At 35.8% G+C, this 16198-nt stretch overlaps 1 protein-coding gene across 2 annotated transcripts in view; it reads right to left on the reverse strand.

Moving 5' to 3' along the window:
• PRKG1 (protein kinase cGMP-dependent 1) overlaps positions 1-16198 on the reverse strand; it is a 1347543-nt gene that overhangs the window by 149522 nt on the left and 1181823 nt on the right. For both annotated transcript variants that reach the window (XM_030940495.1, XM_030940494.1), the window contains exon 8: positions 8010-8075. In XM_030940495.1, coding sequence (XP_030796355.1) covers positions 8010-8075 — 66 coding nt within the window. The remainder of the gene's footprint in view (positions 1-8009; positions 8076-16198) is intronic.

Raw genomic sequence — 16198 nt, forward strand, 5'->3', positions numbered from 1 at the left:
GTTTTCATGCCAGAGACTGTTTGGCCCACAAAGCTGAAAATATTTATTGTTTGGCCTGTTCTAGAAAATGCTTAGTAAGCCCTGGTTTGTAGGTTCCCTTTTACTTCTCCTTCTTAAATCTCTTCTATGACTTTCTGACTTATCCACTTACCATATAAAATTTTTAACAATAATTTTTTAAGTGTGTTAAATTTTGATTAATGGCCTACCAGCATATTAAAAATTGAGATTGGACTTCTTTTACTTTGAGCAGAGTCAAAAGGTTACTAATGAGGACCTTTGTAAGTTTGTGGCTTAACAGATTATTGCTGGAAATTATCCATATAACAGAGATGGAAATAAGCATATAATATTCAAATATTTGCCTTTAAAACCCCAAATACTAGATGTCTGGATGGTTCACATATGGCAGGTAACCTGTAAGCTCTGGTTGGGCGGATGAACCGACAGTCTGGGCATCCCAGTCAGTGATGCTGTATATCATTGTCATAAGGACTTGCAATAGGATGAATGTCTAATACCATTTTAAAGCCAGGCAAACATGTGAGGAGTTGTCTCAACTGTCTCTTTCCATGACTTTAAACTACAAATGTTGTCTCAGGGTATACTCCTTTTCCAATGATAATATACTTACTTTGTGGTTAGATCATGCTTGTTCAGGGCATGCTATAATTCAACTCACATCATTAAATTGAACCAAGATAATGTCACTCTTCCTTCTAAACCTCTGGATTTTATCTTTCCTGCTTAATACATATTTTTTGAAAAACACATCAGTCAATAACAGCTCTGTAAAAAAAGACAAGTTCAAATAATTGCAGCTGACACTATTCTAACAAGGCACATTTGTTTTCCTGTGATCATCCTGCCAATATCCTCACATCACCCTAGATTTTGTTCTGGAAAATGAACCAAAACAAAATCCACTTAGGCTGTAGGAAAGGCTGAGGCTGTGAAATATTTTAAGTTTATCATCCATTAGTTAAGCAATGTGACAACAGGCGATGTGACATGTGGAGTTCATACAGTCCTATCATGTGGACACAGAGTGACAAGCTATATGAGAAGAAGAATACAGGTGACCTAGGTGGGCAAATCACCATTGAGTGCATGTTTCTTCCTGAGACTGACCTGGTTGGTGAACTTAGAGTGGTGTCTGCAAGGGTTTGCTGTCCCCAAATCTCCCCTCTACTGTCCCTCTTCTCTCCCGCAATGGCAACTGACATTCTAAAATATTCTTTTGGATTTTCACAATTTTTCATTGCTCAGAGGCATGTTATAATGCTAATAACTATTGCAGAGAACCATTTTAATCTCTAATTAGTTAGCTATTACCAAATTGATGCAAAGCCTGAAGCAAACTTCCAGAGAATGCAAGAGTGGAATTAAGAGGTGCAGGAATCAACGATAAAAAGAGATGTGTGCATGGGGAGTGGAGTGGGAGGTGATACAATGGAAAAGAGTTACAGAAGATGTGTACAGAAGAGTAAAGTGAGTAAATTGAGGGAATGGAGTAAAGAGTGCCAGTGTTTGGAAGACAAATAGATAGATGGCATCAGGAGGAGCAGCACTGGAAGACAGCATGGGCAGTGCTGATCAGATGCTTCAAATCAGTTCTTTTTACTTATTTGCTTTATTTTAAAAAGCTGAGTACAGGATGGAGAAATACTGGAGTAGGACAACTACAGATAGCCCTTCGCTTTCCAATATTGTTTAAGTCAGGGGTCAAGAAACTATGGCCAACAGGCCAAATTCTGTCAGCTGCTATTTTTGGTATGGCCATGAGATAAGAATGATTTTTACATGTTTTAATGATGAGAACAGAATCAAATGCTGAATAATACTTCCTGACATAAGAAAATGATATAAATTCAAATGTCAATGTCCCTAAATAAGGCTTTATTGAAATACATCTGTCCTCATTCATTTACATATCATCTTTGGTTGCTTTTGCACAGCAAAGACAGAGTTGAGTAGCTGGAACAAAGGTAATTTGTCCCATGAGCTTAAAATATTTACTATCTGGCTCTTTACAGAAAGAGTTTGCCAACCCCTTGTTTGAGTCATATAGTTCTATAATAGCTTCATGCCTGCAGACCCCACTCAGAAGATAAAACTCCCACACTTAATACAACCTACCAGGCAGTTTAGTGATCATCCATTCTTCCTTGAGTATGCACTTTGGTGAGCCTTACCCCCCAGTCCCAAGTTGCTTATCAGAAACACCTATAACACCCTCCCTAAGAAGAGTTACATAAATACTATTTTCTCCACTTATTTCTATCCCGTTTGGCAATTTGGGTTCCAATGGCCATGCAGGTTCCTGCATGGCTGGTTCACTGCGTGATCTTCCTATCCTAGAGCATGGATTCAGTATTTCTGTTTCTTTGCCCCTAGACCTTGGAGTTGAATATCTGAATAAATGTGGTAACAGGTAATGGAGGAAGGCACAAACTCCCCATAAGCAATAAGGTTTGGAGGAGATTCAGATAGAGAGCAGCATCAGACGTCCCATCCTTGGGGACTGATGCTGTTGTGGCTAAAGAGTTACAAAGGAGTTCTTAACAGAGGCTACAAGTGGAAGGCAGTGAGACTTTCCTACTAGCACTGGTAAGGGAACAAAAAACCATTCTAATACAGACACCAATTTGTTTCTAATTGAGCTGGTTCTACATACTCAGTTTTCAAACCTATTTTGAATTTGTGTCTTGTTCATCTAGTATCCCAGTACCTGACACAGGAATCAGCCATTCCTTCTTATCTTTCTCTATGAATAAATATAAAAATTTCCTAGTCTAGCTCTAATGCCAAAAGTATTAAAACATACCCAGTTTTAATACTTAGGCACCAGTCTGGGTGCCAAGGAATAGTCTTTAGTTTGCTGACTCCAGTGATGTTTTTCTCTGTGTCTAATCTTCCTTAGTAATCTATTTGCTACTCTATTATTACGGACCTTGGGATCAACCTTGGTCTTATGAGTTGCTCCCCAATTATGGTGAGAGTCTTGGTACATTTTTAAATATATGGCATATGACTATGTCAGGTGACTATAGTTTTGGGAGAACATGGTAACCCAGCCTTCCCTGATATCTAGAAATATCTCAGTTTCAGAGACTGCTACTTGCAATGCCATACAATCTTATGCTTGACATTTCCTTCTAATTTCGTCATTTTTATGCTCTATCACATTGCATTTACTCTGGGCTAGTTCTTGGTTTCTACTTTCTAGACTGTCCCAATAAAAAAAAATCTGCCCCCATGGTATAAGAAAACATCACAGAGTGTCACTGATGGTAGGGACATCATCAGGCATATATGCTATATAAATCATTTCATTCTTAGTGTCTTCTAGGGTCCCATGAGGGCCTCAAGAATCTCCTGGAGTGATTCTGAGGGAAAGAATGAAGACCACTGGATCTTTTAGGAGTCTTACTCCCATGACAGCCAAAAAAGTTCTTCTGTTTTCTTTCTAATCGATTTCATTTAAACAATGGGCCTGGTAAAGCAAAAGCATGAAAACAATTGGTAATAGGATATTATATTTTAGCTTGACATTATCAGAGGTGAAAGGGAAGATAATTAGTGGCCAGTAGGGCCCAGGACTGACCAACAAAAATGGACGATGGTCCTGGTTTTTGCCAGATGTCACCTCCTTACTTGCTGGATTAAAGAAGGATCTAGAATGTCCTAGGAGTAGAGGGCAATCAGACAACTGGAGCAGCAGAGGACTGGGAGAGACATGCCGGGATCTTAGACCAGTGCTATTTACCATCCAGCATGAAAATGTTTCAATTTTCATAACCAGTATGGCTGTATCTCAGAGGCTACACAGTGAATCAGGGATAGAGTTAGGACTCTGATAATTTAAATCTTAATTTTCTGGGGAAAAAATATATACCTCTTTAAGGTTTACTAATAATTACAAGTTGCTGTCTTTGAACAATTATCAAAATGATCCTCAATGTGTCAAAAAATCAATTATTTTAAGAACTTTTAGCTTAAACAGCTTCCCATAACAATGAATAAGCAGACATTGCATAACTGATTACAGAATACAGAAGTATACAGTCAGCCTTCCGTATTCATGCATTCTGTATCTGTGGATTCAAATAACTGTAGATCAAAAATATTTAGCTAAAAAAGACATTGGTTACATCTTTACTGAACATGCATAGAAAATTTTACTTGTAATTTCCCAAACAATGTAGTATAATAAGGTTTTACATAGCACTTAGTTTTTATTAGTATTATAAGTAACCTAGATATATTTTAAAGTACAGGGAAGACATGCATAGGTTATATGCAAATACTATGTCATTTTATATGAGGGACTTCAGCATCTGTGGATTTTGGTATCTAAAGGGGGTCCTTGAACCGATCCCTCATGAATACTAAGGAATGGCTGAACTTAGTTTTATATTTATTTCTTTTCACAGATTCCAAAATAAGAGGTACCAAAGGTACTTAATTGTTTCTTATATATTTAAGGAATTTATTAATGGATGGTTGTGTTAGACTAATATTCTTTTTATACAATATTCATAAATTTTGACATCACCACAGATACTTATTAAGATATAAGTAAACTACAAAAAACCAATATTCAGAGAATGCCTTTGAGGACACCATGTATCTGTTTATCATCTTTTGGTTTGTCAATGAGCACTTAAAAAAATTCTGACCATGCATGATTAGTTACAATAATGTTCTTTTGCTCTCCCTCTGGAATGATAAAGCGTAATCACTGGCTTATGGAACATGGTACCTCGCTTGTAAATTTGTGAAGGAAGCTACTTTTGTTGACAGTGCTAATGTCTGCCATCTGTTTGCATGGGATGAAGCCCTGGTGCTCTTCTAATTGGCCATAAATTAGGTATCAGCCGCAGGCTTTTGACAGGATCCTTCAGTTACAGTTTCATTTTTTAAAAAACAAAGCTGTGAATTCAACATTTGGTCAGAAGCCCAACTTCTCTGCTAAGAGTATACAAATGCACTTTTTGAATTCTTAGACTCAAGCTGATTTTTCTGTATTTGTGCTTAAGGTAGACCTCTCTCAAGGTGTCTTCTCCGTATATAACCCTGAAGATAAACCAATGCCGAGTAGAGAGAAACACGGCTAAATGCAAGGGAATCCTGTGCCTTCTGTAAGAAGAGGAAAGGCATATTTATTTAGTGCTTACTTCATGTATTGTGTTGTGCATGGCCATTTACCTATGTTAAATCATTTGATTTTCAAATCAATTTTACGATTTTGATAATGTTATTCCATTTTGCAGACAGGAAAACTGAGACTCAGAATTTAAGTAATTTACCATATTCTTGTAAAATGGTGCAGTCAAGATTCAAGTATTGAGCTTTGACCACATCCATTCACTTGTCAGTGTACACTGTATATGCCTACGTTTGGATAAGGAGAGAAAATTAGGATTAGGGCAAAGCCTCAATCTCATTCCTCCCCTCACTAGATTTCCTTGCTTCATGCTTTAAAAGAAGCAAGATTAAGTCCATCCAAGTTCCATAACTATCCTTATCCACAACCCAGCATTTCTCTACAAATTTTCTACCTTGCCTCTTTTTCACTTTTCAGAAAATCAAAAATACATATATATGTGCTCTCCAAGAACCTTCCCTCATTTGCCCACAATTTCCTCCCCTGAGGCCCCATTTATCAAATATCCCCTTTAGTATTTCATTCGTTCCATCTTCCTGGATACTTGTATACTGTAGGCTCAGTGTTCTCACTTCCTTTTCACCTAGTCACACTTTGTAATCTGGATTCCATTCATAACACTTTAATAAAACTGTTTTCTCCCAGGTTACTAAGCCTATTGCCCTTTTCTCTATCTGCATGCCTCTCAGCTTGTAACACTGTGATTATCTCTTTTCTCATGACATATCCTCTTGCTTTCTGAAGTCTCCTACACTACTCTGCTTTCTAACATCTCATTATTCTTCACTGGTTTTACTTTCCCTGACAAATGCTTAAATGAAAGGATTTCTCCAAATCTGGCCTTGACTCTTTCTTCTCGATTCTTTCTCGCAATTCTGTCCTGTCTCATAGCTTCAGCGGCTAACCACATATAGGCAATTCTAAAGTTAATTTTAAGTTAATTCTAACAAAAGTTTCTGTCCCACATTTCATGTCTCCTGCAGGTCATCCATTCTTGAGTGTTCAATATTGTATGTTCAATGCATTACACTCTTAGTGAAATGTCATTGTACCTACCAAACTAATTTTTCTATTTTCCTTTTACATCTTTTCTATCCCAACTACATCCCTAATTTCTCCCTTGCTCTTCACTTTCAGTAAGACATGAAACCCTCTGGCTTTACCTCTTCGTTTCTTATGGGTTCCTCCTACAAATGGTCTTATAATCACCAACTGAATTTAGACTCCTAACCAATTATCTCTAACCTCTCCCTCTAATTCGTTTTACACTGAATTCTCAGATTAGTCTATTAAATCCATTATTATAGTGATAACTTTTTGCTGCATAAAATGGTCAGAACTGCCCTTACCCCAACATTCAATTTTCTCAGTGAACCAGTGCCAGCATGCTTGTGAACTCGTTACAACACCTCCTCCAACTACCTTTACACAGTCTCACTTTAGCCAGTGTAAATGGCTGACAGCTTTCCTATGAGTATTTCCTAAGCTAGTCACCATATTTATATTGCTTTTCCTATACTTCCACATCCACCTAATAATACCTTTTCTTCCACGAAGACCTCCCTGACTCTTCTCAAAAGTACTCGCTCTCTTTTCTGAATTCCCTTAAAATTTTATTCTGGACTCATTGTTTCCCTTGTATCATGGTTATATTTGTATAGGCCACATCTCTATTAGATGCTAGCTCCTAAAACCAGCATCTGTGCTGCTCCTTTGAATCTTCCTCTAGAACAATGCTTTGCACATAGTAGATTCTCGGTAAAATGTGAGTTGAATAGAAGAGTGAATTGGTAATTATTGTTTTTGGGAACCACACAAAATATAACAATTTCAGAAATACCCACGGATATTATCACCAATCTGCAACTGTGTCTCTGCTCTGGTTCTGGCAATCCAGCATAGAAGGGCCTCTAAAAGTGAGATTTCTAAATCAAGTAGAATTCCTTTCCATCTGGAGCCCTCTGAGCTCGGCATCCAGCTCCATCATTCTAGGCTGATCATACCTGGCCCCTCGAGTTCATTCTACGTGGTCACTCACTGCCTATTCCAGTTATAATGGCTCCACTAAAATGGATGTTTTACAGTCCTTCCTGGGTCAGGTACTTGGCTATTTTGATGAATTTAACCACATACATCACAAGGAAGAAAAGTCTGTTGGACTGCTTCCAGAAAGTACATATGCATTTTAACCATGCTCTTGGAGAATCAATAATCTGACATTTGTAGTTTAACTTATAAAGCATCCACGTAATGAAAAGAGCAAGCCAGAATTGAGAGAAGAAACAGGGATAGACATTATCAGACAAATTTTAATGGCCTTAAATATATGCCGATGTCTAGAACTGATTATTTCTTCAAAATTTCTTCCCTAAATGCTTCTATTATGGAAGTCTAGAGATAGGAGAATAGAGGGGATAACTAAAACTACTCAAAGACAATCCATTTCTTAACAAAAATGGAAGAATAATTCTAAAAATTTACAAAACTAACTAGCATCGGTTGAGTACCTCCTGAGTAAAAGACACTTGGACAAATGCTTTACTCATATGTTCTCATTAATCCTTAAAATACCCCCATGATATTTCATTACCCCGGTATACAAATGAGCTGAGCTGAAGCTCACAGTGGTTAAGTACCTTGTTAAAGATCACAAAGATAGAATGGCAGAGCCAGCCACTTTTAAGAATAATAGGGAATGAGAATCAAATATAGAACTCATTTAAAAATGAAAAGATATAAAGCAAGTATTAATAGCTCCATAAAATGGTGTCTAATTCCAAGAACTCGTGTGTGTTGCTGATATGAGTGTGTAATTCACATAATAAAACAATGTACTTACTCTCTGTCAATCACAAGGCAGGTTACAGCTTCTGCAGCAATTACATTTGCTGTTCTCACATCTTCCCTATATAAAAAAATAGAGACATTCAAATAAAATAATGTTTAATATCAAAGCACAGTGTCCATTGTGATTAATTCAGGAAACAATTTACATTATATAAACGCTTCTGATTTATCCACCTCCAGGCTTAAGCTTTGTTCATGTTTCAAAATTTTTTTTCTGAGGAATCATCTTACACTTGTCATTAATTATCAAATCCTACAGTTACAATCCAATAGTTACAAGTTTCAAATTTGAAATTTCACTCACACAAGTAGAACAAATTTGATATCATTCCCTTTGGGGAAATTAATAAAATAGTTGGTTAACAATCAAGATAGTAGCAAACATAAATACAGAAGAGTTTTTAAAGAATTTGAAGCTATACTTCCAGAAATTGAGTATTTTATCCATTTGTATATGAATTTATCATTATATCCTTGAGAACAATTGATCTGTTTAAATCATTTCCGGACTTTAAAGACCCTGTTTTTATGTGGCTAATGTTTCGGCAACTTATAGCACATAGCCATTCATCTATATCAGAGGTTATGGCTCTTTAAACTCTTAAAGTATTTGACAAATCTTAAGTCACATTGATAGAAACATGTATATATTGTTCTTTAGAAGCATTTAATTTGTTACTGCATTTGTATCCATCAACTTCTTAAACCTTGAAAATCTATCCTGCAATCTTATGTTTGATTCAATAGTTAAAGGTGGATTTGATTATATTAATAATCACAATTAATTTTCAGCTAGTTAAAAATTAATCTGCCATGGTAACATGGTTAATGGGTACAAAAAACCAGAAAGAATGAATAAGACCTACTATTTGATAGTACAATACGATGACGATAGTCAATAATAACACAATTGTATATTTTTAAATAACGAATATAATTGAATTATTTGTAACTCAAAGGATAACTGCTTGAGGGGGTGAATACCCCATTCTTCACAGTGGGCTTATTTTACATTGTATGCTTGTATCAAAACATCTCCTGTACCCCCTACTATGTACACTTAAGTACACATAAAAATGTACACCTACTATGTACCCATGAGAATTTTAAAAAATAATTTAAAAATTACAAAATAAGTGATGCTTGAAAATTTACTTTTTCCAAAAATAATAAAATTTCTAAGTTAATATAATGATTAATATGTTTGAAATATATTAAAGAGATAGGTACATATGAAATAATATAGCCTTAGTAATACAGTCTAAAAACCCAAAAACATCACATCTCTAATAACAGACTCTTAAAGTTTTGAGAATAAAGATGTTCACAGTGAATTTTTATACTTTTGAAACACACTACATTCTGAAATATATTTCCAAACTCTATTTTTCACTGATCTCTTTGTCTTTCACTGTTGCTATACCATGCTGTTTAGATTACTCTTGCTTTAAATTAACTATTTGTATTTCTTATTTGGCAAAGCAGGTTCTCCCTTAGTAAAATCCTTTTTTTTTTTTTTTTTTCAGAAATAGCTTGATGATATTCTTAAGCATTTATTATTTTTGAGAAATTCCTTGATGATATTCTTAAGAATCCATTATTTCATACAGACTTTAAAATAATCTTCCACTTCTGAAACACCTACCCTGGGATTTTAGTAAAGTTGTATTATATTAATATTTATTCATTGGTATCAAAGCAAGGAGTTTCTGATGATATTAATTTTTCCCTATAAGAACATGGCATGATTTTCTACTTGTTCAGATATAATTTCATATCTTTAAATACAATTTCATAATTTCTTTCATTTGGGTCCTGATATTTAAAAAATGTATTCTTATGTGTTTCATATTATGTTTTTCTTATGAGTAACATTTCTTTTCATTTGTTTCTCACTGGTTGCCCTGTTTTTTAAAAAAGTTATCAATTATTGTACGTATTTTAAGCCACCCACCATCATACTACGTGATCCTAACTTTAAAGTTTTTGTTATTGTCTCATTACCTCCCAGTACAATCCTCCCAGTGTCTCCCTCACATTCCCTGCCTTTTGGCCAAACTGACCTCCCCCCTTTTTTTTTTTCTTTTTTTTTTCTCTTTTTGAGATGGAGTTTTGCTCTTTTTGGCCAGGCTGGAGTGCAGTGACACTCGGTTAACTGCAACCTCCATTTTCCAGGTTCAAAGTAGCTAGGATTACAGGTGTCCACCACCACGCCCAGCTAAGTTTTGTATTTTTAGCAGAGATGGGGTTTTACCATGCTGCCAGGCTGGTCTTGAACTCCTGACCTCAGGGGATCTACCCGCCTCGGCCTCCCAAAGTGCTGAGATTACAGGCGTGAGCCACTGCACCTAGCCACTGGCCTCCTTTTAATAGACATCATTGCCTTCCTGCCATGAGTTCTTGACATACTTTCCCTAGGCCTGGGAAGTTCCTCTCTAATTTTTGCTTAGTTCACCCCTTTTTATCTCTTCAATCCCAGTCTACGTACCCCTTCCTCAGGGATGCCATCTTGAATTGGCCAGGTTGGGTTTCCTATGCATCTGTTCTCATAGAGCTACATACCTCTCCATCCAAGCATGTATCACCATTTGTAATTTATATTAATAAGTGTATTTATGTAGTCATTTGTTTAATAACTGTCTTCCTTCCACTAAAGCCTATAAGGGCAGGGACCATGACTGGCTTTGCTCCCCATTTCATCCCAAATGCCTCACACATACAAGATGCTTAGTGTTTAAAGCAGTTATGGAACAGACATCCATCATACTTCTGAGCTCTGGGGTAGGAAGGCAGAGCTCAGGCTTTGGAGTTGCACTATTCTGGTGTTAAATCCACCTCCATTCACAAGCTACGTGAAAGCCTCAATTTCCTCATCTGTAAAATGGGAATAAGAGTAGCCACTCACTGTGTGGTGTTAAATGAGATAATCAAAGGTAAGTTTAACATAGTGCCTGGCCCAGCTGAACTGTGTTCAGCTGTTTATTATTTCTAATCTTTTCATCCTCAACATCTTCATGCCTGTCTCTGTGGAGGTTCTACCTGGTGTTTCAAAAAACACTCCTATCCAGAAACACAGAGGAGATTTTCTTTCTGCTCCACAGACGTAAATAATGTATTTTCACTTCATTATCACTTTGTTAGTGGGAATTTTTGGTGAAATGAACATAACAGGCTGAAAACTTCTGTAGTGCTCATTGGGTTCTTCATAAATTATGTGCATGACTTATTTCTTAGTTGTTCATGGCAGCACAAGTTACTACCAATTGCTGCCAGCCAAAAACAAACAAATGAACAACAATAATAAACAAACCACCATCACAGCATAGGAAATATAATACTAAATTTAGCTTTCCCTGAAATATATTTCCATTTGACTATTAAGAAAGTGCCCACATTCTTTAAAAATGTAATAAATACAAAATAGTGCTTCATTTTGAAGATATATTCTGTGCATATAAATTTTTAAGAATGTATTTATCACAAATTTACAATATTTCAGAATTTCATCATATTATCTGGCCTAAATTGGATATACTTTTAAAGTTGAATGCAATTTCCATGCAAGAAAAAGAAGATACATTGGTATTTTTAAATGTAGATTGGGGAAAATATCAAAGATCAGAAGAGTGACATAGTTAACAGAAAGAGAAAATTTTATTTTAAAAAGAAAAGTAAGTATGGCCTAGAGCCAGGTGTAGTACCTAGTAATGTGACATATATTAAAACTGAAAAGAAGCATCACATTGGGGAAAAAAAAAAACCCAACATATTAAACTGTACATTATAATATTTGCCATTTATTGAGCACATAGTACAGGCCGGGAACAACATTAAACAGTTCATACAAATATCATTTGTTGCACATAACAAAGGGTGGTGATTTTATATCAGATTTATACCTGAGAATAGAGGTTAGGGAATGCACCCAAAGTCAGATATAGCTAGTGAGTTACAGTTCTGGAATTTGAACACAGATCTGGCTGTCCCTAAAGTCATGTTCTTTCCACAACAGTAAGCTGCTTATGTACTCTGCTATCAGATTTAAATGCTACATTCATTAAAATGTAGAATAACCTTTGAGCAGTAAGTATTCACTTTTCTCTGTCCATCATTATGAAAATTATATTTACTTGTTAATAGAACCAGCACTAATAGAGTTATGGGTTTCCAATTGTAAAATGAATGTGAAAGGGTCATTTTGATTTTAAAATTATTAGAATTCCCATCCATAACTATGTCCTAGCCTGCTATATTACTTTGTGATAATGTTGCCTGACAATAGAGAATTATTCAATGCCAAGCTCATTCAGTGGCAAACTCATGTTGCCATGACAGTGTCATTTTATTTCTGTTATTAAGGTGCTTTTACCTCTCTAAGAGAGTGTCTATAAATTCTGTTCTTGTGCACTCAAAGCCTGCTAGAGATAGAGACAAAATACTATGTGACCTAGTATTAACATATATATTAATCCTTGACATTAGTATATGACATGTATTAATCTCTCCTTTTAGGAGACATAGTAGAAATTTCTAACTTTTAAAGAGAGAATGTCAATGATAGAAGCTGACAACACTGATTTACTATGTATGTTTATATCTTTTATGGGTCCAAGGACCATGGTAAAGCAAATACCATTTGAATTTAGAGATGTAATATTACATATTCATATAATACAAAGGTCTTAATAACTCCGTGTTGTTATTAAACGTATTTTTATCCATAGATGATATGATACTGGTTTCACACAGAACATCTACCAAGTTAGCAGGCATTTCATGTCATAGTGGTTTAGAAGTAGGAAAAGGAAAGAGAGGAGAAAAATGTTATTGTTTAAAAACTGAACTTTTACTTTCACTTGTACTTTTTTACAGATCAGGGTATTTAATAATTTCTAATAGAAGAATACATGACATTTCAGTAAAATATTGAACACAAGAGAATTTTATAAGTAGGATTATAATGCTCAATTTATTTAATTAAAAACTTTTACCAAATGCACATTACCTCTGAACATTCAGCACACTTGACTTGCTTTTTTATAATAAATAAATGTATATCTATTCACATAACAGTCCACATCCAACATGCAAATTATCTTTAAAAATAAAATCTCATGTTTATCTAGTTCTGTGGCTCTATATTAGTTGATTTCAGTGTGACAGTTAATAAATACTTTAAAAAGCACGACTGCAAAAGTAGCTACTGTTTGGTAGATTAACAACTATTTTTACAAAATTGCTATTGATTAATTAGTAATTACAATCAAAGCTATGCAGTTTAGTAGTGGCCTCTTTTTAAGCATTTTCAGATGTGTTAGAAATTCCTTTCAATGAAATAATAGAGCATGAAAAATATCCCAAAATATTTGCAAATATAGGTTTCTGTGCACTGACTCTGATATTCTTTGAACTTCATCACTGGAATCTTCATCATCGCTGTATCCCAAAGTGGCGTCACTGTCAGTATCTGAATAATCCATATGGGGAATTTACAATGGCTCTTCTCATTCTAAAGCAATTCTCTTGTGTCTCATGGCTATGAGAGAACTCTATGGTTCATTGATACCTCAGGGGAACAAATGCAGAATGTATGAGGCCAAAGCAGAACATAGTTGATACAAAGTAACTGTCAGAGTAGAGGATCTCCCTTTTCAGCTCTGGAGCAATGTGACTGCTGTCAACAGAATCCCAGCACACTCTCAGTGCCAGCCTTCATGGAAACTGACGCTACTCCAATTGCTTGTGAGCTTACAGCAATCCAGGGGTCAGAGCTCTTTACTCTCTGGCATGTGGATCAGTTTAATGTCCCCAGTTAAGTTTAGTTAACACAGCACAAAGCAAATTCTTTTCATCTCAAAATCAAAAGCAATCTTACTACAAGAGGTAGGACAATCAACATTGATAGGACATGACAAGCATCAAAGAAGCACAAAAAATGAAATGAATTAATTATGAACAAGAATTGTAGAGTGGGTGACAAATCTGACTGTGCTTTTTGAAAATTGGATCCCTTGGCAGATAAGTGTGCTTTAAGAAAAAGTCATATCAGGACAATCACTAATTCCACTTTCCACTAAGTCCTGAAGCTATCCCAACATGATTTATACCTCCAACACTGTAATAAAACCCATAACCTAAGTGAACAATCAGCTAATACATGCAAATAATTACATATCTTCTAATCATGCTTGCACAGAGTAATCAACCAATAAATGTTAGTGACAATCATGATCATGGTCATTATCATGATCATCATCACCTTAGGACCCTCTAACACTGGGAAGTATGTGACCTTTTTTTATATACTTTGTTTCTAGTAGTCCCCTTCCCTAAGTTTCTATATAAGAAATTAATCTCCCAATTATTTTCTAACACCATCTTCTCAATTTGTTTTGTTGACATTTCATCCCTAGCCCACAGATAATAGGTATTTTCCCAAAATTCTGTTTTGGGTTTTCTTTTTGCTAGTCTTGCTTTCTCTCATTGAGAAAACTCACATAACACTATGACATCAACTATTAGTTTTACATGAATGACTTGCAAGTCTTCATTTCTAACTTTTACCTCTCTCCTGCTATACACTCTTATCCGGAAGTCCCATTGTGACCTCCGATTCAAAACTAACTCATTTTCTCCTAACCTCAAAACCACTGTTTTCCTTGGGTTCCCTATCATGGTAAATGGCACCAGCATTATTGCACTCACCTAGGTTCAAAAAATTGGACTCATTTTTTGACTCTTCCCCATCTCTCTTGTGTATATTTGGTCATATTGGTTCTATCTGTGTTTATCTCTTATATTCGTCCTCCCTTCACATTCCCACAGGTATGGATCTACTGGGGGCCACCACTCTCTCTGCCCTGCACCACTGATCTGGCCTCCTAAGTCATTCCCTCGCTTCTACTCTCTCCCTCTTCTAATCCTAATCTCACTCTGCCATACATTTTCAAATGTAAATCTAGACATGTCAAGTCTTTGCACAAGAGTTTTAAAGAAAACAAGAAAAGTTTCAACGTTTTCATGTATATTTAGAGGTCCTGCAACTAACTGATCTATCACCTTTCCAGGCACTATACTGACGACCCTCCACTGCACGTGTGACAGACAACTGTTTCCTCAAAATACGACCCCTGTAAATTCTGTCCATGCCTGTGCACATCCAGCTGACTCTTCTAAGAACCTTCTATTTCAGTTCATCCATAAAACTTCCATTATCCTTCAGTAGTATTTTTAAAGGATAAGAACAATTTTTACACACAAGACATATTTCTACAGAGCTGTGTTTGGTGGCACATGCTTGTAATCCCAACTACTTGAAAGGCTGAGGTGGGAGGATCACTTGAACCCAAGAGTTTGAGACCAGCCTGAGCAATGTAGCAACACCCTACCTCTACAAAGAAAGAAAGAAAAAGAAGTATTTTTGCATATTAATTACAAAAAAAAGGGGAAAATAAAAAGTACCATAACACCATCTACCAGGAGATAACTAAGATTAACATCTTGGTGAATAGCCTTACAAACCCTTTATTCTTCTTATCCCTTTTTATTTATTAAACTAGAAAATCCACCTTTATTATGAAGTACTCATATGTCCCATGAATATAATAATAATAAATCAGCAATTATTTTAACAAATATTTGCCGAAGACGAATATATTTTGAATGCCTGACCTTGCAGTCTAGTGGGGACAGATATCAAATTAGTACACAAACATACCCAGTAGCCCTCCCGTGCCCCACCACCACCTCCCCTCACCATTATCCACAGTTTCACTCAGTTACCCTAGGTTTCAGGTACCTGCAGTCAACTTCAGTTCAAAAATAGTAAATGGAAAATTCCAGAAACAAATCATACATTTTAAATTGCACACCATTCTAAGTAGCTTAATTAAGCCTTACTCTCTTCTGCTTCCTCACACCCTGGACTTGAATCCTGCCTTTGTCCAGTGTGTCCATGCTGTATATGCTCCCCACCCATTAGTCACTTAGTAGCCATCTCAGTTATCAGATCAACTGTCACATTACTGTCCCAAAATGCAAGAGTAGTGATGCTGGCAATTCTGATATGCCAAAGAAAAGCCTTAAAGTGCTTCCTTCATGAAAGGTGAAAGTTATTGACTTGATAAGAAAGAAAAAAGGTCATATGGTGAGGTTGCTAAGATCTATGATCAAAACATATCT

The sequence above is a fragment of the Rhinopithecus roxellana genome, chromosome 11 (assembly GCF_007565055.1).
Source record: "Rhinopithecus roxellana isolate Shanxi Qingling chromosome 11, ASM756505v1, whole genome shotgun sequence".
Taxonomy (NCBI): domain Eukaryota; kingdom Metazoa; phylum Chordata; class Mammalia; order Primates; family Cercopithecidae; genus Rhinopithecus; species Rhinopithecus roxellana.